This window comes from Pectinophora gossypiella, chromosome 9 (genome assembly GCF_024362695.1).
Source record: "Pectinophora gossypiella chromosome 9, ilPecGoss1.1, whole genome shotgun sequence".
Classification (NCBI taxonomy): Eukaryota; Metazoa; Arthropoda; class Insecta; order Lepidoptera; family Gelechiidae; genus Pectinophora; species Pectinophora gossypiella.
The window spans coordinates 12,278,514-12,304,564 of NC_065412.1; the positions used below are offsets into that span (position 1 = coordinate 12,278,514).

The 26,051-nt window shown below is 36.8% G+C and overlaps 1 protein-coding gene across 1 annotated transcript in view; it reads left to right on the plus strand.

Moving 5' to 3' along the window:
- The window catches only part of LOC126369819 (tachykinin-like peptides receptor 86C), a gene marked incomplete at its 5' end in the record, with an annotated part of 100,577 nt that overhangs the window by 56,802 nt on the left and 17,724 nt on the right, over positions 1–26,051 (plus strand). Inside the window, 2 exons of the mRNA XM_050014383.1 lie at positions 6,214–6,410; positions 20,350–20,490. Coding sequence (XP_049870340.1) covers positions 6,214–6,410; positions 20,350–20,490 — 338 coding nt within the window. The remainder of the gene's footprint in view (positions 1–6,213; positions 6,411–20,349; positions 20,491–26,051) is intronic.

The following is a 26,051-nucleotide window of genomic DNA, read 5'->3' on the forward strand; positions in this document are numbered from 1 at the left end:
TTATATTCTCTTTGGATTAGCCTTGCAATACCTAATACACTGGAAGACAAAAAATCGACTCAAGTTACCGAGCCTTTAAGTAATAAAAATCTTCTTTGTATCTTATAAGGAAGTCGTGTCTTATAAGGAAGTGAAATGATTGGCCTTTGATAGACAAGAATAGAGCATGCTACACCGACAAGAACTCTTAAATTAATGATGTACAGTGAACAATGGGTTACTTATATAAAATAAAGTATAACGAAAGTAAGATGATCCGTGCTTTGAAAGGAACATTAAGCCGTTGGTCCCGGTTACTACTTACTGATGTAAGTGAGTATTAATTATTACGTGAGCCATGTCAGGGGCCTTTGGCGGCTCAATAATAACCCTAGATAATAAATCTAAGGTAGATGAGGTTGGTATTCCACTTCACAACCCACACACGATAAGAAGAGAAGTATAATTTATTAAAGGGTGTGTACGAGTGAGGCTGGCTGACTGGACTTCTATTCTACGCAAATTATGATTCTGGTATGATTTATAATGATTCTGAATATCATCACCTTTAAAATGATATATCTACCTACCAACCTTATGGCGTACAATAATTAATTTTAGTAGACAGTTTTTAAAAACCCGCCAATAAAAATCAAATCATTTTTTGTCTACTGGTATAGATATAATGAAATCTCCTAACAAATCGGATATCATCATCTCCCTAGCATTATTCCGTTTTCACAGGGTCCGCTTACCTAAGCTGATGATTTGACAGGTACGGTTTTTTACAGAAGCGACTGCCCGTTTGACTTTTCAACCTGCGAAGGGAAATCCAGCCCAATACAGGTTAGGTCACATATTTCCGAAACGCATTTCTAGGGTATGTATGTGGGCTTCCTCACGATGTTATCCTTCACCGATGAGCAAGTGATGATCATCTATGATCCAAACATGAATTCGATAACAAATTCTAAAATTATAGGTCGGGGCTGGATTCGAACCTGCGACCTGATAGTGAGGATCAAGCGTTCTTCCAACTAGGCTTCCACGGCTACAACAAATCGGATATCGTTAGTGCAAAAAAGGCAAATGCTTTCTGCTGTTTCGATGTATAAAATATAATTTATTATTTAAATTTATTATTTAAACGTTATTTTACTTCTAAAATACGCCATACATACGTCATCATACTTTTTTTAAGTATAATAACATTTATTAATCAAGTGTTATTTTTTACATTTATTATTTAAATGGTACTTTTAACATTTATTATTTTAATTATATTTTTAGAAGCAAATGTCTAGTGATAGGCACAAGGCAGCAATTATTGAGTACCATTTCAACATAAAATTCGCCGACGAAATAGAGTTATAAGGTATATAGAGTTAGGTAACGGCGAATTCGCAATAAGTATGATTTTTTTTTAGACTTACCTCTGTGGTGTTGGTTTCATTTAAGAACCTGAGCCAGTTTAGTAGGTTTAACCGACCCACAAATTAGGTCTAAAGCCCGTATTAAAACTGATCCGCCTTTATTAAGCCATTTCTCAACGGCTGGGTCTCAAAATCTTTTACTTTTCAGTTACGATCTGAGCTTTTCAACTATATGGTCATTTGATCCATCTTAAGTTTTAGTCAAGGCTTTATTCCGTTTAAATCCACTTACGTGACCCGAAATTATCAGGAATCGGATGTTTATAGAGTGACCCTCTGACCCGATTAAAGATTAGGTGACAAATTATGTCTCTACAAATATTTTCTTTAGATTTTTTTCATTACAAGGTACTTATTGTTAGGGTTCGTAATGTTTATTTTATTATTTAATTATTATTAGATTATATAACTTAATAACAGACGAAATAAAGTCGTGAATCTGTGTCACGACTTTATTGTTTTTAATTTGGAACTGGCATATTATTTCATTTGTTTTTTTATTTTGATTTCTTCTTTTACGAACGGGAACGTTTTCCCGCCTTTTTAAAAAGGCGGTGGCGGGAATTTTGTTCGGTTGCGGTAATCTGTTTATGAAAATGTTAAAGTTTTACATTATTCAAGAGAATTACTTACTGAATTTTTTGATTACGACGAGCACCTCCCCACCTGAGAGCAGTAGTATTATCACATTTATTTGAGAGACATGTTAGGCCAGTTGAAAGAACGCTTGACTCTCAATATGAGGTCGCTGTTGTTAGGAAGGTGATAAGTCCCTGGTCATCACCAGTGACCAGGTTTTATTAGGATTCTTAGAAATTCAATCCATTTGCATCTAACTTCACATATTTTAAAATAAAAGGTAAGTTACTTTAAATCGCAATCAAGTACATGACCTCGAAGAAAAAATAATAGCCTTTTATGTTTACTTTGTTCTCCGTCTGTCTGACTGTCCGTCTTTCTGTCAAGACCCTTTTTAGAAATTGTAAACACTTAAGTATTTTTTTAATAAAAGGTTTTAATAAAACGCTTGAGAAGCTTTACAATTTATTTTACGATGTTGTAACCAAAATCCGTAAAAACAAAAGGGCATATTGTCATAAAGTTATATAAAATATTTATCTTTTACAGTTTATATTTACTTGTATTTGTATACCTACATATTATACGGGACATCGTAATGAAAACTTTGGGGAATGATTCAGATCATCATTAGAGTTGATGTCAAGTGGAATTTCCTGTTGAAAAATTCATGAAAATTTTAGCATTTTTTTTTTCAGTTCCATACTTCTGCGACAGAAAATTCCACTTCATATTGATTCAGAATCATGGCTTCAATCATCCTGCTTAGTATTCATTACGATATCACTAAGACCCTGTATAATGAATTTTTGACGGAAAATTCCACTCATATCAACTCATGTCATGCGTCATGGTTTGAACTTTGAATCATCTTTCAAAATTTTCGTTACGACGTCACTAACACAACACTGTTTTGTACGTATATATTATGTTACTGTAAAGTCATAGTAGTTTCTTCAATAATCGTTCATTTTGGATTTTTATCGGCAGATACCTAAGGATTTACCATAGGAACATGTTAAATGTTATAAAAGAGGATTTTTAGACGTGGTTCAGTAGATGTACATAGGGCTCACGATACGGAAGTTCTTTCAATTTCCGTCGGGGACACGTGTAAATCTTCCTTTACATGAGATGATACCAATTTTCCATTGAGGTAGTCTCGAAGCTTAATGCTTGCTCAGGACTCTCCCTTTCGATCATACGCGTATCAGATCGGGATCGTAGATAGTGAACTCAGAAGTTCAGCGGAAAACTTCTGAATCTCCCACCGATCCTCTCCCATATGTCACTGAGGAAGAGGTACTGTATCAGGTATCGTCGAAGACGGCCGGCCTCAGACGGTATCACAAATCGTGTCCTTGAAAACTTCGGTGCTGCCCTCATCTGCTTTAGTAACGTTGAATATTGAAGAAATTTATCTGGAAGAAATTGCTCTAGAGCAATAAGGCCAACCAAATTATACTGTATTCATGTGTTATGTCTGATTGTTGAAATTTCTGTGCAATAAAGTATATTTGATTTGATCTGATCTGATCTGATTTGATTTGATTTGATTTGAATATTACCCTACTAACGGTAATGTCACCATGACCAACTGCGAAAAAACGCAGTTAGTTAGAATTTCTTCGGCTCCTATCAAAATCTTCATGATAACAAAATCGCCTCATTGTATTCACCGTCACATTTGTTGTTCTTTGATTTTACCAAACACAATTTGACAGTTCGCAGACGTATAATGCCCACACAAGTCAAGCTCCCCCTACAGAGCAGCGAAACATTTACGCGCCAGTTGATATTAGAGGTGAAATCCATACTAATATTATAAATGCCAAAGTAAATTTGCCCGTTTGTCTGTTACTATAAACTGCTGAACCGATTTCGTTGAAATTTGGTATGGAGATAGTTTGATTAAAATAACATAGGGTGGTTTTGAAACCGAAGTTCATGCAAACGGAGTCGCGGGCGGTCTTTGATACGTGTGATAGGTGTGGATTTGAGCAACCACCAACTTAATTTTAACTTAATTTAACCTCTCATCTGCCGAGATACCAGACACAATAGATTTTACATTGTGTCTGGTCGAGATCCGCGTTCCGGCAGATGAGAGGTTAAACAGGGTCCACATAATATCAGCGTCGTGGTTTACGCCGCGACTTGGCCCTTTTATCTCAGAACGTCCACCACCACCTTATGATCATTTCGACAAACATCCGTCTTGCTTTTTTTTGTAATTGTTTATTGGAAATATGATATGATAATTATTGTGTGTGGCGCCCTTTTATAATAAACTATTTCTATTCTATTCTACTCTATAATTTGACAAGTCGAAAATTAGTTGCATCTCTATCTTGCACGTATTGTAAATGCGTATGTATGAGCTGTCAAACTAAGATCACCATTATGCAGCTGCTATCAGTGTAATCTTGAGTGGAGAATGTCCATTCTAACTTTCGGCATGCATTGTATTTGGTGTATGCATTAATAAAATATAATAGTTTATTGTCATGTCTCCTATTATACACTAGCCATTGAATTTGATAAATGAAGAGTTATTTGCATTATAATAGGTTTAATACTGTGCGAGGTATTACTGAGTTTCTATGTAATCCAATTCATCGCTTCCGTAAGGATACCTTTGATCGTCTTAATCAAACATTTAATGAATACTATTTCCAAAGGATTAGAGATTCTAACGTCTCGTGAATAATTATTCTGCTATTGATTGATTTGTTTGCATTGTAATGTGTTTACATTTCGTGTAATCTCGGCATTGGAAATAATCTTCGATACGATTTCGCGCTTTTACCGATACTCAAAATGACAAACGCGTCCCATATTGATTATGTCTGTTTGATTACCAATTACAATTTAAATTGAGAATTATATTATGTATGAAGAAAAGCTTTAATTTTACCAATTGGGTTATCTTTAAAAAAGTTTTTAAAGTGTATTTTTACTGCTCGTCAGCTATGTTTAAATCCCAGGTAATAAGAGACAATTCCATTGCCAGTATTCGACACAAATTTTTGAAACTACGTGATATTAATTATATATGATCCAAACATGTATGCAAAATCACCAAATCGATGGTTTAGAGCCCGAGACAGGATTGAAACTTGTGATACTTGGGTCACGTGAAAGAAGCCAAATAAATCCACGAACAATCAACTTGAATAACAAGCCAAATATAGAGCCAAAGTTTGCAAAGGTTTACCAGGATGTTCATTATCTAGAAAAAAAATATAAAAAGAGTTGATGGGTTGTCTCTCATTAGAAAATAAAGTACAAGTTTTGTTGACTTGATAAAGAAGTTACAGATTGTGAAAGTAATTCTGACAATGATACTTGGCAATAACTTTTTCATTTTTTGGTCATGAAAAGGTGATAATTTTATAAGCCTAGTAAACAAATGTAAAGGTAAAGTTTGTCAAACATTTTGGGTCTGGCCTATTTATCATGTAGCAAAAGTCAAAGTAGGGTCGTCTGATGCTCGCATTGTAATTTTGAAGGATGTTTTCAACTAGGCTTCGTATTTATACATGTGTCTAGTGCAGACTTTTGTCAAAGACGCACGTATCACAGATGTCGCGCGAACGTGACACTTTTAGTACGAACTTTTTACTTTCCACCAAGCCAAAACTTTGTTACCACGTTTTTCTGTTGACAATATTTTTTATACCTATGTACGTACATTCGTTTTAATTTCAAACTACTTTTGCTTCTTTAATACTAAAAAAATGAATCTTTCTTTTTACTTAGAGCATTGTATCACTAGCTTGCGCCACCTACAAAATATACCTACAATTATAAAGGTACCTGTTACCAGAACTAACTGAATCCCGAATAATTTTGTCAATGATGTGATTGCTGTTTCTATAACGCTGTCACTTTTAACTTATTCCTTCTTATATCTACGGTTAGCAATGAATTGATAGCTGTCATAAAAACCGATAAAGGTTATTATTTCTAACATGTTGGACCATTATAACATGGGAATATAGTTCTACTGCGTATTCACCTAAAACCTATTGAGTACCTACTTATAATTGTTTCTCAATGTAATTATAAAGTTAATATGAGAAACAGGGTGCCTCTTCAATGATTACTTTACTCCACATCGCAATTATTTTTTCATTGCTCTTACTTTAACGTTTAGGGTCCTAGGTGTTTTTGCCGATTCTTCTACGGCATCGTAAATTAACATTTCTCTTTGTTGCAGGTTGTGAAAATGTTCATCTTAATGATAATTATCTTCGGCCTCTGCTGGTTGCCGTACCACTCGTACTTCATCTACCTGCACTTCAACCCGACGATATTGTACAAGAAATATATACAACACATATACCTCGGGTTCTACTGGCTGGCGATGTCCAACGCTATGGTCAACCCTATCATCTACTATTGGATGAATGCTAAGTAAGTTTTAATCATTAAATTGTTCCATTATACTTACATTATTAAGGAGCCCGTGGTGCAGTTACTTGTTGATTGATCAACAATATGGCAGTGTCGGAAGCGATCAGTCATTAGATGGGTTAACGTTTAGTAGCTTTCATTGTGCGTGTGCTTCGTGCTTCGGAAGCCCCGTTAAATCGTAGTAGGTACTAGTTATTGCCAAAAACAGTCGGTAAGCCAAGCCAACACTTTAGAGTGGCTTGAAAACGTTGGTGAATGGGTTGGCTATTAGGCCAAACACTTCCAGCAACCTGCAGTGGAGCAGCGTAATGGTATGCAGCATACTGCTGTCCTTATATCTGTATTTTGTGTCCATTATGCTCAATAAAGTATTTTATCTATCTATCTATCTATCTATTAGGACTGTATTCAAATTATTCAACATATCGAAAGGATTATTTTTGATATAACTATTTTCAACGATTAACTTCATTCGAAAATTGTAATAAAACATAAAATGTAAGCAAGCTTTAAGCTTCTTATAGGATTATCAGAGCGTATGTGTGTGTGTGTACGTATTACCTATCTAAACAGTAGGTAACGCTTCACACGGGTGTGTTGGCATACTTAATTCGTATGTAAGGTTCATAGGCAGCACGTTTACTGTATTGAGCCTCTATATCACTAGGGCACCATGGTGGCGCCACCAGCGGAGAATTGTTCAGGATTCGGTTGCCGGCAGTTAATTCGTTGCACAATCTACATTGACTCTTATGATACAGTTTCTTACCTATTATAAGAGGCAGGGTAACAACAACATGTTTTTCTGTGTTTTTTTAGCTAAAAGTTTGAATGTACGTATGTTTTGAGTCAACAAATATTTTTATTTTTATTTTAGTGAAGGATAAAGTTTACATTACATGGCTGATTACTAACAGACTGTAACGGACGAAACATTTTTCCTCCTTTTTAACATTACACGTATTCTTCAACACGTCACGGATGGAAAACACTACATTCGTTTTCATAATGTATTCGGCGTGTTCCGATAACTACTCTTTCCGTCGTAGTCATTTTATTTCGCAAACCACAGAGCAGGGAATTAAATCTCTGTTAGCTACTAGAGGAGCATTTCTCAGTAAATTTTCTTAAACCTACAATTACGGATTCAAAAGTAGTCCATGCCGTCTGTAGCAAACCTACAATAAATCACGTCAAAGAAAAAAAAACTGTGCAAGATACATGGAATACTAAAATACATCAAATTCGGAACCAATATCTCACTCGAAAATGCAATGACAGCAGCTTGTCATCTCTTATATGCGTCTCGTTTGCGTATTAGGCTGGCGCGATATTTACGACGTTCGCCTCTAGCAATTGGGCACAATCTGATTTCTTGCTCTGTGCCATAAACGGAAAGTTAATGTATTGAAGCGTTGTTATTATAATGACAAAGCTGTCTTACAATCTTGACACGTTCTAAAACAAATATTATTTTGTAAATCACGTTTAGTCTTTCTATATTTGGTTCGGTAGGTATTAGGATGATTCCAATTGATCCATTTGATCAGTTTTGTCAGTAAAATCAAGTGACATTACGTGATCGAATTCTCACAAAATATAAACCAATTTCTTTAGTTTATGATGGAAAGAGGCTAGACGGACTGACTTTGGTGCCTTGAAAGAACGGTAGGTGCTTGATCTGGGACGCTACTTGCGTAAGTCGGACGGTTTGAAAACCCGTGGCTGCAGCGGAATGCGCAGCGGTGAAAAAGCGCGAAAATACTCAGCTCTCTCTCAGTAATATCTTCGTGCCGTTCGCGGTGGAATCTGCGGGCTCCTCCTCCGGTGCACAGGCGAAGGCATTTGTGGCTGAGGTGGGCCGGCGATTGAAAGAACGTGGTTACGACGCCCCGTTTCATAGCTTGGGCAACGGTTCTCCATCGCTATCTAGCGTGGAAACGCGGCTAGTTTGATGGGCACATTTGCGTCGGGAATGACACGAGGTGGATTATTTTGGCATTACCTTTAATTCATACATTTTGGATTAATTTTAAAATCATTTTTGTAAATATAAATCAATTATACTCAGATAATCATACTTATTTATAAATGAATAAACATCTGCGAATTTATTTACATATTCAATTTATCTTTATCCAGCTTAACGTTATTCATACAATTTATATTGAAAAATAAACCTTACGGTTAAGGTTTTATGGGGTTTTACGTCCGGCCGAGTAGTTAATGCTATCTGCGGCAAATCTACAATAAATCACGTCAGAAAAAGGGGTTTTAAATGGGAATCGTGTGTTAAAATCGCTAGAGAATGGTCCCCGCGTAGAGATAGACGCAGGCGCATTAGACAGAGACGGAGATGGCGCGATGACTTGTTGCGGTATTTGATGCGCGGTGACAAATGGGGAGCGCTACGGGCTCTCACCCTGTACGAAATTTAAGACAACAGGCGTGATGCTGCCCAGTTGGGCGCGAACCTCGGTCGTCTGAGGGGATCATATTGAAAGAATAAATCGACCATAGTGGGTCGCCAGCGATAAGCGCCTTATGAGGGAGTGAACTAGTCATTCTGTATAGTACTGCTAATCTGTTATAGTCCATGTTTTTGAGTCTGCGTTGGTACAAATGGCAGACGAATAGGTTTTAAATTTACTTCAAAAATTTGTTTTTTTTGATAGATATAGATAGGTTTTTTGTGCGTTTCATACTTACGAGCATATAAAATGTCGTTTAAGTTTTAGTATCAATCGAAAATCTATTCGAAAATCGAATAAAATATCAGCCAATGAGTCTAAATGATCGTAGGCTTCCTATTACTTGCACTTGAGCAAGAGAGTAATTTAGTGTAAGTGCTTTTACCCTCAAATGCTGCTTGTAATGGTGAACGCGCACCTAAACGCGCCGTAGGAACCGCACTCGCCGAAGTCATCATACTTGCGGCAAAATGCGAGTTACCACAAATGAATGTATGTGAGATTTCGCCAACTAACATTTCACCGGGTCAGAAATCAACACTAAACGAATAAATGGAAAAAATACGAAAACTGCAGAAGTAACGCCATCTGCTGACGCAGCGTTACCTAGCTGACTGAAACGCATCACCTTTACCCGCTTTACGCGTTACCCTAACGACATTCTACTGCAAGTTTGCAGAATTTCTAGTTTGTCAACATCTTAATCGTTTGTTGACACTTATGTAGGAGCAGCTTAATGAACTATTTTAGGGTTTGCAGTGAAACGTTTTAAACGAGAGTATAATTAAATAAAGGGTACTTTAGTTACAAATTGCAATGCATACTAAATGGTAGATTTCCTGTTGTTTACTGCTAAACAAGCTCTGTAAGGAATAGTATTAGCTTTAAAGCTTTAATTAAGTTTGGAACCTTTGGGTACTTTGGTAAATCTCTAGTTGAAACTATTTGTATTTCCAATAAGATAGGTAACTATTTCAATTATGTACCTACCGAGTTAATTGAAACAGTACAATATAAGTTGGACAGCGAATTATTTACTACCAAATGACGTCATTTATTACTCCATCCCTTGATAATGCTCGTTTCCTTTTGACGTACCTACCTTCCTTTTTGTAGTTTCCTCTCAGTTGGCGATTAGTCGCCCGACTAGTTGGCCACTTCGTTGGAGTCGGTGCATCTCTTTTTCGTAACTCTACGCTCTAATAAAAATAAATATGGGGTGTAAGTGACATCGTAACGAATACCGAGGGGGTTGATTCAGACCATGATTCTGAGTTAAAATCAAGTGGAATTTTCCGTCGCAAAATTCATGATTTTTTTTTAGTTTTTTTAAATTATTTTCAATTCTATACTTTTGCGATGGAAAATTCCACTTGATATTAACTCAGAATAATTAGATGAATCATCCCTCTCAGTATTCGTTACGATGACACTTACACCCCGTACAAGTACATACGGTAGCCATATAAGTAGGTATGGGTGTTAGTGACACCGTAACGAATACTGAGGGGGATGGTTCAGACCATGATTCTGAGTTGATATCAACTGGAATTTCGTGTCAAAAAATTCATGAAAATTTTTCTTTTCTTTTTAATTATTTTCCAATCCATACTTTTGCGACGGAAATTTCTACTTGATATCAACTCAGAATCATGGCCTGAACCACCCTTCAAAGTTTTCGTTACGATGTCACTAACACCCTGTATACGTAAACCTATTTTTTTTGAGGCAGTTAAAATATATTTGCGATGAAAATTAAATTTATAGAACACAGCCTGAGTAATCCTGGCGAATAATTACAACCAATTATTTTTAGACGTGTGCGAATTACATTACGTTTGAGACGGACAAGTTACGTTCATTATTTTACATGAGGAACTTTACATAATAACGACTTTTGAATGCTTATAACTCACGCTTATAATCAGACAGACATACCCGTAATTCATATCGATAGAAGACAACTGAAAGTCGTTATTTGAACAATTTAGAAGACTGATTTGTTGAACATGATTTCGGGTGTTTTTTTGAAGTTGTGGAGTTTGCAGGCGTTATTTCGTGCACTGTATTACTGTGAATATCTATTCGCCGATCGCCGCCTTATGCTCTAACCCAACCCTAAACTATCTATGTAGAGTAATATTTGCGTAGAGGTGAGAAATTTGAGCGCCTTTGCAGTGATAAGGATGACAAAATGCTTTGACTCATCAGGGGCTCACTTTGCCCTAGTACGTGAAGGCTTTCAGCAAAGAAATGCTTCTTCCATAATGAATATTTCCCTTCACTTCCTGGCTCTTTCTACGATCCTTCCTGTGGGAGTCTCTTAGCCATTATTATATTTTGAAGTGTTTGAGGAAAAATGTTAGAACACTAATTAGGGTAAGTCAGGGATAGTTGGCCATATTATCTTTATGTATTACACTCTTTTTTTTTTAGATCCTATTAAAGAAAAGCCTTACTTATTACTGCAAAACTAGTTATTTGTATTTAAACTTTAATCAATTAACTTTGTGTTATTAAACACAAAATTAATCATTTATATCTCGTTTAAAAATTTATTTAAAAAAAAACTCATTTCGTCATTTTTCCCGAGATGTCCGGGTTCGATGGCCATAGTATTAAAAGTAAGATGGCCATACATAACTTAAATCTAGATTTACCAATAGTTTTTGATCTTCCTTTTTTTATTCTATATCAGTCTTTTTTTTCTTGGCCGCATTTAGAACACACGTCTTTAAATTCAGTGCACATATCGTATACTTACCAAAAAATGGAATACTGTGTATTGAAGCCATGACGAGGAGTGTTTCGTAGTAATTTTCATCACTCGTGTGATAACTTTTTATTAAACTTTCTTTGCGTATTCTTAATATTCTGTAATTTATAACGGGATATTGTCACTTCTTAGCCATTACATACAATTAAAAGCAGCTCGCCATCTCTTCTTTTCTTCCCGGGGACATGACCACACCCAAAAATTCAAAGAAATCAAAAAAAAAAATGCAAAAATTACCATTATTTTAAAAATGTATCATCAGTATCATCATTATTACATTGAACACGAACCTTCTAGACCAATTTTATACTCTTAGTCATAACATTCAATATGGAACTTATTTGCTTTTTGTTATTTTCAAAAAAATGTTAATACCTTAGCTCCCACACACGATGTGAAGCGAATTAAAAAGTTACCAGTAATAACATGGTTAACGGTTCTTTGTTTGTTTCGATTGGCTACGTCTCCTTTAAGACCATCTATCCCGGACTTGCCCTAAGCATGATTAACGTGAAAATGATATAACAACGATTATTTATCTCATGCTCACGTAATAAACGGATAAGATTAGACATAACAGGAAATCCTAGGGGACGGAACTACTTTTAGATTTGATATTTTGATCCGCGTTTACATAATTTCTCCTGATATAATTATTTCTGAATTGCAAAGATTAGCTTTTAGGATAGTTTCCTTATCTTTTTTTCAGAAACTTCCTTTCATTGCTATATTAGTGCAATTTTGTAGTTTTATACAGGGTGTTAGTGACATCGTAACGAAAACTTTGAGATATGATTCAGACCTTTATTCTGCTTAGTTATCAAGTGGATTATTTCGTCGCAAAAGTATGGATGGAAAATAACTTAAAAAAATACTAAAATTGTCATACATTTTCCGACAGGAAATTCCACTTGATATTAACTCAGAATCATGGTCTGAATCATCCCCCTCAGTACTCGTTACGGTGTCACTAACACCCATACATACTTGTACGGCTACCGTATGTACTTGTATGGGGTGTAAATGACATCGTAACGAATACTAAGCGGGATGATTCAGCTGATTATTCTGAGTTAATATCAAGTGGAATATTTCATCGCAAAATTATAGTATTGAAAATAATTTAAAAAAACTAAAAAAGAAACATGAATTTTGCGACGGAAAATTCCACTTGATATTAACTCAGAATCAGAATAAGTATTCGTTACGATGTCACTAACACCCTGTATACTTTCGTATGCGCCTATAGATGTCAGTTATTGTATTTTAATTGTTAGTATATGTCGTGTTCTATATTGTTACTGTAGTGTCCTCTCATAATAAATGTGCCTTACATACATAAACTCACGCCCGTAATTCCCAATGGGGTGGGCAGAGCCACAAGTAATCAAAGACAACTTGCAGCCACCGTTGACACGATGTCGTAAGCTGGATATGATGAACCTTATGGTGATAAGGGATCAGCCTATCGCCCATAACATTAGTCCATCATGTTAGAGGACACAATCCCTCTGTCGGTAAATGTGCCTTCCCTTTCTATTTTACAATATTATTTCCCAACAAGATAGGTTATGTAAGTCACATGCGAGTACAGTTACCGTAACCGAAACCAGCTGGACCATATCATCATAATTAATGTAAGAAAAATGTATATACTTATTTATATTTCAAGCCTAACAGTAAATATCTATGTTTGTGGACTTTTTCCTTCCCTAGAAACATGGAATGGAGATGAATAAGGTGTTTATCGATTCGCCTTAATGAAAAAAAAATGAGTAAGTGCATTTTGGTTTTCGTTGTTGATAGGCATATCATTGGATACGTTTTTCGAGCAAAATACATTCTTAGATAATCTTACGGTCAGATGACATGACCTTTGTTATATTATTTTACTTGTACTCTTTTTTTTTTGACGTGACTTATTGTAGATTTGCCGCAGATGGCATTAACTACTTGGCCGGACAAATGGGGAGCGCTGAAGGCTCTCACCCGATACAACGTTTAAGACAACAGGCCTGAGGGTGCCCAGTTGGGCGCGAACCTCGGCTCAGGGCGTCGTCTGAGAGGAAAAATATTTGAAAAAATTAATCGACCCTAGTGGGTCGATAGCGATAAGCGCTGAATGAGAGATTGTATACGTTAGTAACTCTAACTTTCATCTAAACATCTATAGATCTTATCAAAACAGTGTTCGTATATAAGAACTCGAAATAAAACACATCTTAAAGTCGTTAATGTAAGTAAATAAATAAGAAATCTGTATAGATTAAACAGAAACAAAAGTTCGTTATTATAGTATTTTATGCAACAGTTGTATAAGAAGGGTCAAAAAATGCGAGTGGCGTGAGTTGCGATGTGAGCCTTGGCGAACATCGCAATAAGAGACGCCACGAGCATTTTTTGACCTAGTTATACAACGTTGCATACAATACTTTTTCTACGACGACGTAATTTTAAATGAAACAAAAATTTTCCAATTTATTTTCCAACGCGCGGGAAAATGGCGGCAAATGTATACTTTTTTTTTATAGTATATCTATGGCACCAAACAAAGTAAAGGTGCCAGTTTCCAGGTCAAAAAAAAAAACAACAACAATGCTTTTTTGGCGACATTATAGTACAGTTACACTTTGTAAACAATGCTTTTATAGGCCATAGAGCGTACACTTTTTCAAAGAGTTTAATTATGTATGTACTTATATTAGACTTTTTGGTTATTTAAATGCCAGATTAAAGTAGAGGAGTAGAAAAAAAAAGTAAAAGACTTGATATGTAAAGATGTAAAAAAGGTGAATGTGTAGGAAAGCCTTTTAACTACACACAGTCGGGTTATTTGATCTTTTGATATATTTTTCTATTTTTTGTGGAATTACACTTATAAACTCATATCATTTCTATATTTTTTTACACCGCCTTTATTTTGACATAACTTATTGTAGATTTGCCGCAGATGGCATTAACTACTTAGCCGGACAAACGGGGAGCGCTGAAGTCTCTCACAACGGTACAACGTTTAAGACGACAGGCCTGAGGGTGCCTAGTTGGGCGCGAACCTCGGCTCAGGGCGTCTGAGAGGAAAAATATTTGAAAGCAATAATCGACCCTAGTGGGCTTTTACACCACCAGAAGCAATTACCTTTAAAAAAAGAATCTTAAGTTGCCTCGAAGCAGGTTCCATTTTGAAAGTGCCAGATTTCGCCTGTTACAGCGTACAGAACTGCTGATTAAGGTACCTAGCTTTAAATTTAACTTGTTCATAAAATGTACTTGCGAACATGAGTTTCAGTTTACGTCGTATATTTACAATGTCATTATACTTATAGGGTAGACATCGCTGTGGGAGCATTTGTGTTATATTTATTATCTATTCCATTAAGTCACCTTAAGGTGCATTCACAGGACGATAAAAAAACCGTAAAAGCCCTGTTCGGACAACGCGTGACTTACTTGACAGCGCCTCCATTTGTCCGGCCAAGTAGTTAATGCGATTTGCGGCATTTCTGTTGCATTTTTATGGAGTTTCATTTTGGAAATCATCTGCATTACATCATAGGGTTAATAAACTTATCTCAGCATCGAGACTGCCCTCAAGATCATGTCTATGTGACAGTTCTCATATAAAAACAGAGACTTGAGCATGATCTTGAGGGCAGTCTCAGCTGTGATTCGTTTATTAATACCACCCATAGCGTCACGGGTACGAATCCCGGCTTGGGCTCTAAACGACTGAATTGGACTTTGTGAGTTTAAATTTATGTTTGAATCACAGATAAGTAATATCACGCGGTTTCCAGGATCTGTGCCAGTTAATGGTAATGAGCTCGCCCCGATTAGATGGGACTTAAACACTCATACCTCTGTCTACCCCTGCGGGGATAAAGGCGTGATGCTACTTATGTGAATTTTTTTTTCCATTCCGAACCAGCTCGCGTTTTTCACAAACCATTGATGAATGTGGAGGAAGCAACATCGGAGCAAATGGAATTCCATATTAGTCTCTGCATACACCGGTGGGAAATAAGCGTAAATGTATATAATACATTCATACATACATACATAAACTCACGCCTATTTCCCACCGGGGAAAGCAGACTATGGAATTCAATTTCCTTCGATCCTGACACACTTCTCTTGATGACTCCACATTCATCAATCATTTCATACACGCACGCCGGTTCAGAGTAGATCGTATTAATGATATGGAGCTTACACGCTGTTCCACTGCGGGTTGGTGGATGTGTTTTTACGTCTAAGAGCCAACGGCTTAACGTGCCCTCCGAAGCACGTAATCATCTTACTTTTTCAGACAGTCAGGTGATTTAAGCCTGAAAAGTCCTTACCCAACAAAGGACAGTCTCACAAAGTGATTTCGATAATGTCCCCATCGGGAATCGATCGCGGACCTCCAAATCATGGGCCTAACGCTCAACGTATGTTGATGATGAACATCGTATGTCGTAAATGTGGAATGTAAAAAAAAAATATGAAGAGAAGTTAATCCCTTACGATATACCCGGAATGATTATTCCAAATAGTTCAAATATATTAGGCACTATGGTTTTATTAATACTGTAATTTGGTAAACAGGTAGGTAAGAATTCACTCACATAGTTTATGCGTTTTATTGTTTATACACAACAGCCACTTTAAAGCCTTAACCTAAAAAAAAAAATTGTCTTCTATTTTTACAACTTATGTAAAATTTACCTAACAAAAGTTTGCGAAGTGAGTCCGTAACATTTTTGTAACACGCCTTGATCATGTATTTTCATTCTATGTCAGGTTTGTTCAATTTTAGAGAAACACCAAAGTTAGCTGACATCAGTTAGACAACAGTGAAGTTGTATGCCACTGGAAACTGGGTCAAATGTCAAAAATACTTCAAAAACTCCAGAGTTCGTGCTTATAATTATCAAGGTAAAATATTAAAATGTGTTTTCCATTTGATTCAACGTGTGAACAACGTGGTAGTTTTTGTTTTTTGATTGAAATTCTTCAGAATCTGCATGTGTGCAATATGAAATTATATACCAATAAGGGACATTCCAATTGTCGTTCCCCAAACACACGATAGATGGCGTTGTTCTCTTTTAACGTGATAATTACATATTTTCTCATTGCTGGGGTACACAATTATTCAAAATTGTAATGTAATAGCAGAAGCAAATATAACTGATTGTTGTTTGATATTTGAATCACATTATGTATGTAGGAAAGTGAGAATACTATGGAAGTATAATGAATGGGAATTTGATGGTTTATGGTATGAAAGGAGAATGGTTAATGAAAGAGGCGTAAGGCAGTTTTAAAAAGTAAGAAATGCGGGTCGATGTTGCGATGACGTCGGTTTAGAGGATTTTGTTAAAATATAAGGAGTAAAAATATTTAAAATATCCCGTGTTATTTCTATATCCCACATGTATAGAATGATGTCGTTACATATAATATTTCTCTTTATTTTGATCAGAATAATAATGGGTGGGAGTTAAATTTGTACCTTGGTGTAATAAAAAAGGTCATCATTTATACCCAAAAACAAAGATGAAAGATGCATACGTCTGTTATCCATGATATTCGAAGTTTAAACGAAGAAATATTTAAGAACGCCATCTAACGTGGTTTTGGGGAACGCCGATTGGAAAGTCCGTCATTGAAATATCAGGGTATCAAAACACTTGTCAAGTAAGTAGGTATTCTATAATTAATGTCAGATAGAACACAATTGATCGGCCCAATATCATCGATATATCCCAAACATCCATCCATATATCCCACCATACATCACTACGCCAGTGAACGTCACAGTCACAATGTTGGCCTCTCTACTTTGACATATCTAAGTCGTATAGCACATTGAAGTTATTGAAATATGTATAATCAATCACTGATTGTACTTCAGTACAATCTGTTGAAACAGACGTTCTGTTTAATACTACTTTCCTATATGAATATTTAGTGAAGTCAATAAAACCGAAACTTCGTAACTAACTTTTGATTTGCCAGGTTTTGATGATTTCTTTTGTAGGGGTAGTTTTTTATATCATTTTAAATCAGTAACATCTTGAATGGCGAAAATGACGAAAAAAAATGTTCGATTTTTTTTATTCAAACGATAAGTGCATTTAAAGTTCTTGTCTGATTCTGTACAGAGACGACTTCCTATTTTAACCTTAACCATTTTTTCATCTGTCCGCTTGTCTGTCAGAGACTGATTTTAAATGATATAAAAAATACCCCTACGTAAAAGAAAAAAATAACAATATCGGACCTGTCCCTAGCAAGTTAGTAGTGGAACTCTTCATTGACTCCACTTATTTCAATGTCACAATGTGGAGAATAATGAAAATATGAAAATACATTTTTGCACCGGCTTGCATATTTTATAAAGCACCAACTAAAAAACGACCGCAATAGTTTTAACCTTTTTTATGATGATTTAATGTAGTTTGCCATAGTTGCAGTTTGCTACGTAGCTGGACATTTTTTATAGGAAGAGTGGACTTTTCCAGAAGTTACGACCACCCGTGAAATGAGAGAGAAAAACTTTTTAGTTTTTTTTTCGTTCAAAAGTCTAACTTCAACAAAAGTTCAGAGGATTTCAACGATCATACTATGACGTTGCAGTCTCTGATGAAATTCTTATTGTTTTTATATAATAGAGTAATGAATACCATTTTACGATTCTTTTATCTACTAGATCCTAGGTCCGACTTTTTTGCCGTGACTTATTGTGGATTTGCCGCATATGGGATTAACTACTTGGCCGGATCTATCAAGAAGGTCTAATTGCCATGAAGTAATAAACAGCGATCATATTATGTATCGAATATAATAATGAAGGTACACTTTGTTATATCCTGTGCATTGCTAAGTCATAGCCTTTTCACGATCAGACATCATCATCTCCTATAGCATTATCCCGTTTCTCACAGGATCCGCTTACCTTACCTGAAGATTTGTCAGGTCCGGTTTTTTACAGAAGCGACTGCCTGACCTTCCAACCCGTGAAGGGAAAACCAGCCCAATACGGGTCACATACCTCCCAAACGCATATCTCGGAAATCCAAACGATGCTTGCTTGCTTGATGGTCCTAACGATGTTTTTACACTACACACAATACGAGTAAGTAAGAGCGCTGTTATGCGACGCGGTATAGCTTTGTTGCGACGTCGAAGCATCACCACTCTGTCGTTTACATAACATAATAATATATTTAGTATGATAAAACAAGGACACTTCACAAAATGCTCCGGCCAAGTAGTTAATGCTTTCTGCGGCAAATCTACAATAATTCACGTCAAAAAAAAAAAAAACACAAAATGCGTTGGTGCTCCGTCGTCGTGAAGCCGTGGTACTCAGTAAGCAACTATGTAAGCGAATAAGAGCGCTTTTATACGACGCGGTATAGCTTTGTTGCGACGTCGAAGCATCACCACTCTGTCGTTTATACAACATTATAATATATTTCGTATGAAAAAAACCGTCGTCGTGTAGCCGTGGTACTCAGCAAGTACCTATATAAGCCACGATGACGGACCCACACCCGTATGGTAAGTATCTTGCTAAACCAACTTGATACGCCGTGCACGTAGTCCCGGCCCTAGCCCTGGGGAGAAGCGGATTTTGTAGCTTTTTTGTTTACGAAGAAATATTATGTATTCAGTTGTGTCTTCACTGTGTTGAACATACTGGTATTATATTGTTTTTTTTTTTTTAGTTTAAGATCATTTTACAGCGTCTATAAAAGAAATACCTACCTATCTGCTTTAAATATAGAACGCTAATGCAAATAGAATGGGGTATAACGTAAAACCCTTGCCCAGGGATACGGGTGAAGATCTCAACGGTCGTAGAAGCGTAGATGGGAGCCATCGGTACGGCAATTCAGGAGGACTGTAACCTGGAACCTGACAGAAGGCAGCAGTAACTGTCAATACTATTCAGAGGCGCAGGACAGGAGTACCTAGTACGTCCTAGTACGGCTTTGAAATAGTCTACTCAGGACGCCATCACGCTCGCGTCAGATAGAGTACTGCGGAGCGGAAGGCAAGAGAGAAACCACTGCCCTATTTTTCCCTAAAACCTGCCCAGGTGTCTTCTCTTTCATTTTCTACTCCAGGGAAATATGTTGGGCTATGCCGCAGTCCAACCGAAAATTGTTGCATACTAGACTTTATTATCACAATACATTTTCACCTGATAGTCAAATTTGGCTAGCAAGGCATTTTAGAATTAATTTCGTTCGTTGTAATACTTGTAATCGGAAGTACAGTTCCTTGCGCCCTTTATGATGGCAAAATGTAGTTAGGTAGTCATTAAGTAATTATAGGTAACTATATTATGAACTTTAGTAACTACCTACTCTAAGTTCTTCCCCGGTTAGCTACCTACTGTAATTCCGTCTTGAGAAAATATCCTATCTCCGTCCCAAGGTTTCAATTAGATCAGATAGGTACTTACAGAGGTACGAAGGAGCGCATGGCTACTAAACGATCACCCATCCAATGACTGACTGTTCCCAACATTGCTTAAAGTCGATGTGAAATAGTGTCAATAAACAAGTACAACCCCAATTGGGGTAGTCAAAGGTACATCCATTGCAAGATAAACTAAATACCCACACCTCACCGAACTATCTGTTAAACCAATGGTCGAGCCAACTGTGTTAGTAAATTGTTTTATTTGTCCCAGGTTCAGGGCATACTTCAGGCTGGCAATCCTGTGTCGGTGGCGAAGCACGTGTCGGCGTCCGAAGCGGTCGCTGCCCGACTCGCCGCCAGAATGTCTCTCTCACTCCGGCAGCAGATCCCGATCAGGTTTTTACACGTTAACGTAATTATTATTTAAAATAATATGACTAGTTTTCTTATCTCTAGCACTTCATATAGAAAGAAATATATATAGGTATCTTTCCATCCGTATTCGGCCATGGCGATAAGTCTCCAATTTAAAAACGGCTAAGACGCGCTCTTATATGGGGCTTATTACAGCTACCTGTCTAACAGGCTAGATGTGTCAAGGTCACGGGTGGTTACCGTGGTTACTAGCTCGAGGTCGTGGTTACCATGGTTACGCCCCGCCGATTTGCTATAGACCACACGATCTGATCGGCAGACAGGAGTTGGTGGGGAGTAACTACGGTAACTACCCGTGACCTTGACACATCTAGCCAGCCGGACAGGTAAGTGTAATAAGCCCTTATGGCTGACCGATCTTAGCAGTGACTGTACGGCCACATTCAGTGAATGTCAGACACTTCCGATATAATTGTACCTTATGGCCGCAGCTGGTCGGGCCTTCAGTACGTCGCGTTTTGCATCGAGTTCTTCTCGACGCTTCTGCTCAAAGCTAAATAAATAAAATTATTTTTAAAATAGGCCACGATAACAAAAGCACTCGGTACCGAAATAGTACACAGAATAAAAATAATTTATTTATTTTGATTATAATCTATTTATTAGTAATAATTATGGTAGTAATTATATTAACAACAAAAATAGTATCCACTAATTTATATATTCGGGCCATATCAGACTATGATCTATATCATACAGACACAAACTTAATTTTGTATTTCTTTTTTTTAGTAATATAGGCTCGCATTTTACCACAAACTCACTATAAGTGACGATGTGGTCTAGGCCCAAGGGGGGTAGTTAGCAGGGTCGGCACGACTACCTTTTTTGAGCGCAGGCTGCACATTGGTAAGCTTCCATAGTTTCAGGTCTTGTTCTGAACCCAGAGAGAGTCGGTAGAGGCGTGTCAGTACTGGAGACAACTTAGGTGCACAGTTCCCAGTACGATTGCTGGGATACCATCAGGATCACTGGCCTTATGCACGTCTAGAGTGCAAAGTGTTTTAGGACCTCACAGTGAAGGATACGGATCTTTGGCATTGTCAGATCCCAAGGAGGTACACTAGTTGGAATATAGCTCGCAGCATTCAGACAAGAGTTTTGAGTTTGACAGTTCAAAAACTTACGAGTGTTTCTCTAGGATGTCTTTAGTGAAGAGCCACGCTTTTTATAGAGCTGATTGAAATAAAGTTCCTGACAAAATATCACCTTTGGCAGATAAAGGCGTACTTGACACTGCATACAATAATCTCAGTCTTACAGTATAAATACAGGGTGTTAGTGACATCGTACCGAATACTGAGGGGGATGATTCAGATCACGGTTCTGAGTTAATATCATGTGGAATTTTCCGTCGCAAAATTATTGTTTTTGTGTTCCTTTTTAAGTTATTTTTTGCGATGAAAAATTTCACTCGATATTAACTCGGAATAATGAGGTGAATCATTCTTCTCAGTATTCGTTACGATGTCACTTACGCCCCGACCAAGCACGTACAGTTAGCCCTACAAGTACATTATGGGTGTTAGTGAAACCGTAACGAGAACTGAGGGGGATGATTCAGATAATGATTCTGAGTTGATAACAAGTGGAATTGAGCGAATAATTCATGAAAATGTGTTTTTTTTTAATTGTTTTCAGATCCATACTTTTCGACGGAAAATTCCGCTTGATATCAACTCAGATTTATGGTCTGAATCACCCATCAAAGTTTTCGATACGATGTCGCTAACACCCTGTATATTGTAAATAGTAATATGGAATTTCGCAAAATATAAACCCAATAATCTGCTTTGAATTTGTCGCATGATAGTATTTATTGAAAGTTCATTGTCCATTTTGAAACATAAAAGTTAGATTGTATTACGACCTTTTACAAAGTAAAAGTAGTTGGTCTTACCAAGAAATACACAAATTATTTGAAATAATTTCGATGAAATGAACATCGTTTTAGGTAATATATTAAGCGCAGTACCTACGGACAATAAACTCATCCGATTCTCGGTAAAATGTCGAATAAAACCAATTACCTGCATGCTCAAAAACTTTCATATCAATATGATTCTACTATAAAGAAAAAATACTTCTTTTCATATATTAATATAACACTGTTTCCACGAACTAAAACCGGTGCCAGACGACGCGACGTTGCCGCTCCGATATGTCGTCGCAATTAACTTAGTGCTGAGGGATGTTGTTGTGATTTATTTTAGAACGACAGAGCTCTGGCATTCCAACGGATCTATAACGCATCGTGAAACCTCGCTCTTAACGTGGGTTTATTACAGGCTGTTAGTAACACCGTACTGAATACTGAGGAGGATGATTAAGCTCATAATTCTGAGTTAATATCAAATGGAATTTTCCGTCGCAAAGTATGGAACTGAAAATAATTTAAAATTTTATGAGACTTTTTTATTGTTGCCTCGATCATACGTTGATCTAACAGAAAGCTCGGTGAGGTATGAGTACTTAGTTCATCTTGCGATTGATCAGCCTCTAGACTACCCCATTGAGATATAGTCATGAGCTTATTTGTTACTTTTATGAGTTCTGCGACGAAAAATTCTACTTGATATTCACTCAGAATAACGGCCTGAATAATTCCTTTCGGTATTCGGTGCGGTGTCACTACCATTCTGTATGTTGCGTCCTGTATTATGTGCCTCGCCAGCCGTTTAATGCAAATTTTATAATGATTGCGCGCGTGTTCTCGAGAACACATTTGCGAAAATGTTCCCCAAAATAACGCGTTATAACGCAACAAAAGCTAATAATGTACTGAGCATGCCGTATTTCCTAATGGCAGTTTAAATTGAAATACTCAAAGTGGTCTGGAAAGTATTAAAATTGTACCAGTTTATGAAATGCTTGAATGGAAACTATTTGAATAAGTAATTATTATTTTTCTTAGGTCGTTGTGAAATTCCTGTTTTGTTTTATGTTTTATCTATTGTTCCACTAAGAATTCTAAATTCAAATTGAGTAGTTTTAAATTAAAGCCCGGTTAAAAATGTTGTCCTTTACACGCACCTCCGCGTTTTTATTGGACTTTGTTATTTGTGGAAATACTCTCTATCTGCGAATATGACGTTTCAAAACTACTGGAGCTTTGACTAGAAATTCTCGATTACTCACCAACTTGCTAGTACCTGATTTTATTTCTGGGAAAATAGATAACGTTTTACAGGGGAAAATGCAACCCCGATAAAAGATTTTTTAACGTATTTGAAGAGTTAATCGACGCTTGTTCCCAGGGAATCTACAGTAGAGGCATCAATGGACTTCCAAAAAAATACAATGCTACTTATATAGGTAGATAATAATGGCCAATACTTCAATTACAAAATAGATATTTTGTAAAAATAAACAGTAATTTTATAAGGAAAGACGTACCTTATAAGTTTAATATTATTTCCTTGACCGAAACAATATGCTTTAAACATAAATTTTCTAATACAAATCTGACAATATTTTACTACGCTGCATTACTTCGAATTCGTTTTGTATTAATAATAATGTGTATTTATTGTTCCAAACAATTTAATAACTAATTGGTACAATTATGTGATAATGCCAGAGATTAACAATTTTAAAGCACTGCTGGCACTTACAATAGGTACAACCTGTGCTATAAGTACCAGAATAGTAAGAAGTATTGAAACGTTGCTATTCATAACGCTGCGCTGTGCTGCATTGTCAATCAATTGTGGCAAATCTTAGTAGTTACCACAGTACCTACTTAGATCTACACGTCATAGTGCATTGACTATTCAAGACCTGAATTGTTGTTGATGACAATACACAATACAATACAAATACACTTTATTGCATCGAAATAAAAACACATGACACGTGGTTTCCAGGATTTATTCTCGGTTAATGGCAATAACCTTCGTAACAGGTACCCTGTTAAAAGCGACTTGAACATTAAACAATCAATTTTATCTAGCCTACTTGATTCCACTATTGGGCAAACGCCTCTGCTTGACTCTTGTCGACTCTGCGCAATCTCCGGCCAACCTGTCCGATAAGCGTAAAGTTGAGCTCATCACATCTTTTTCGAGGTTCATGTCGACTTTTGTACCCGTCTTGAGGCATCCAGACAGTAGCGACTCTTGCCCAGTCCTTACCCACTTCAGGTTCGCGTCTTTGACAAAGCCCTTCTAAGACTCCGTCAATGGCCACGTTAATAATAATCAAAAATGCTTACACTTTTAAAACGGAACTAGAAAATTGTACAAAATATCGTTGTAGCAATCAGAATGCTTAATAAAAAAAAAACAATGCATTCAAAATGGACTAAAGAGCGATACTTACAAGATTTTTAAGTAAGTCACTTGAAGTAGCTAATCGAAAGATTAGCGGATGTTAGATGGCCAATCATGAAAAGGCGACTTCATTAAATGCCTAGACCGATTACTATCTAGCTAATTCTACTACCAGACTGTAATATCTCTTTTTCTCTTCTTGGCATTTATTATTCCCATCTGGTCTGCCTTCTTCGTATTTCCCTTCCACTTCGGTCTATCGGACGTGGCATTTTCGGAGACATTGCACAAGCACAGGTCATTTTTGACCACATCCGCCTATCTTGTTTTTGCTCGTCCTCTTGCCCTGGTATATTTAGATTGGATGTAATATTACCCACATGATAGGGAGTACATTTTTACGTGCCCAAACCAACGCAGCCTGGTCTCTTGTAACTTTTCGGAGATGTCGCGTACGCCGAGACTGCCGCGAACGTATTCGTTACGAATTTTGTCGAATCTCGTCACTCCGCACCTTGACTAAAGCATACCGGACTACAGTATGCAAATAATTATGTACTAAGGCGAATAATTGCGCCTTTAGGGCAGTAATAAAATTTTTAGCTCCGCGCTTTCTTTGTTGGTGAATTAATAGACCACATTTATGTTTTTGGAAACAAAGAGGGTTTTCTAAAAGGCGGTTTTCTTACTGATAATAAATTGTGAAGGAGCCATTGTTCTTCGGGTATTGTTGCTGGTAAAACATAATTACTGAGTTAATAATTTACCAACGGATACCGAAACTTTATTTCAAAAGAGCTAATCGGTTCGTCATCGATTATGCTATAAATATAGAGACACCATAATTCGACGTGTCTTATACGTAAGTTATTTCTGCCAAATGATCTGTAGGAAGTTTTTAATGTATAACCAAACATAATTTCTCACTGTCGGACTGAATATTTACATACACTTTGATACTGTCTAAACTTCATCTCCTATTATCCCGTTTTTCACAGGGTTCGCTTACTTTAACCTAACCTAACCTGAAGATTTGACAGGTCCGGCTTTTTACAGAAGCGACTGCCTGTTGACCTTCCAACCCGCGAAAGGAAAACCAGCCCAATACAGGTTAGGTGACATACCAACGAAAATGCATTTCTCAGGAATGTGGGTTTGGGCTGACACTGTCTAGACTTATCAACAAAAATTTCTATGAGATTAGAAGAAGCGAAAGTGGTGTGTCGGGATCGTCGTAAGTGGAATCCCGTGATCTCTGCCTACCCCG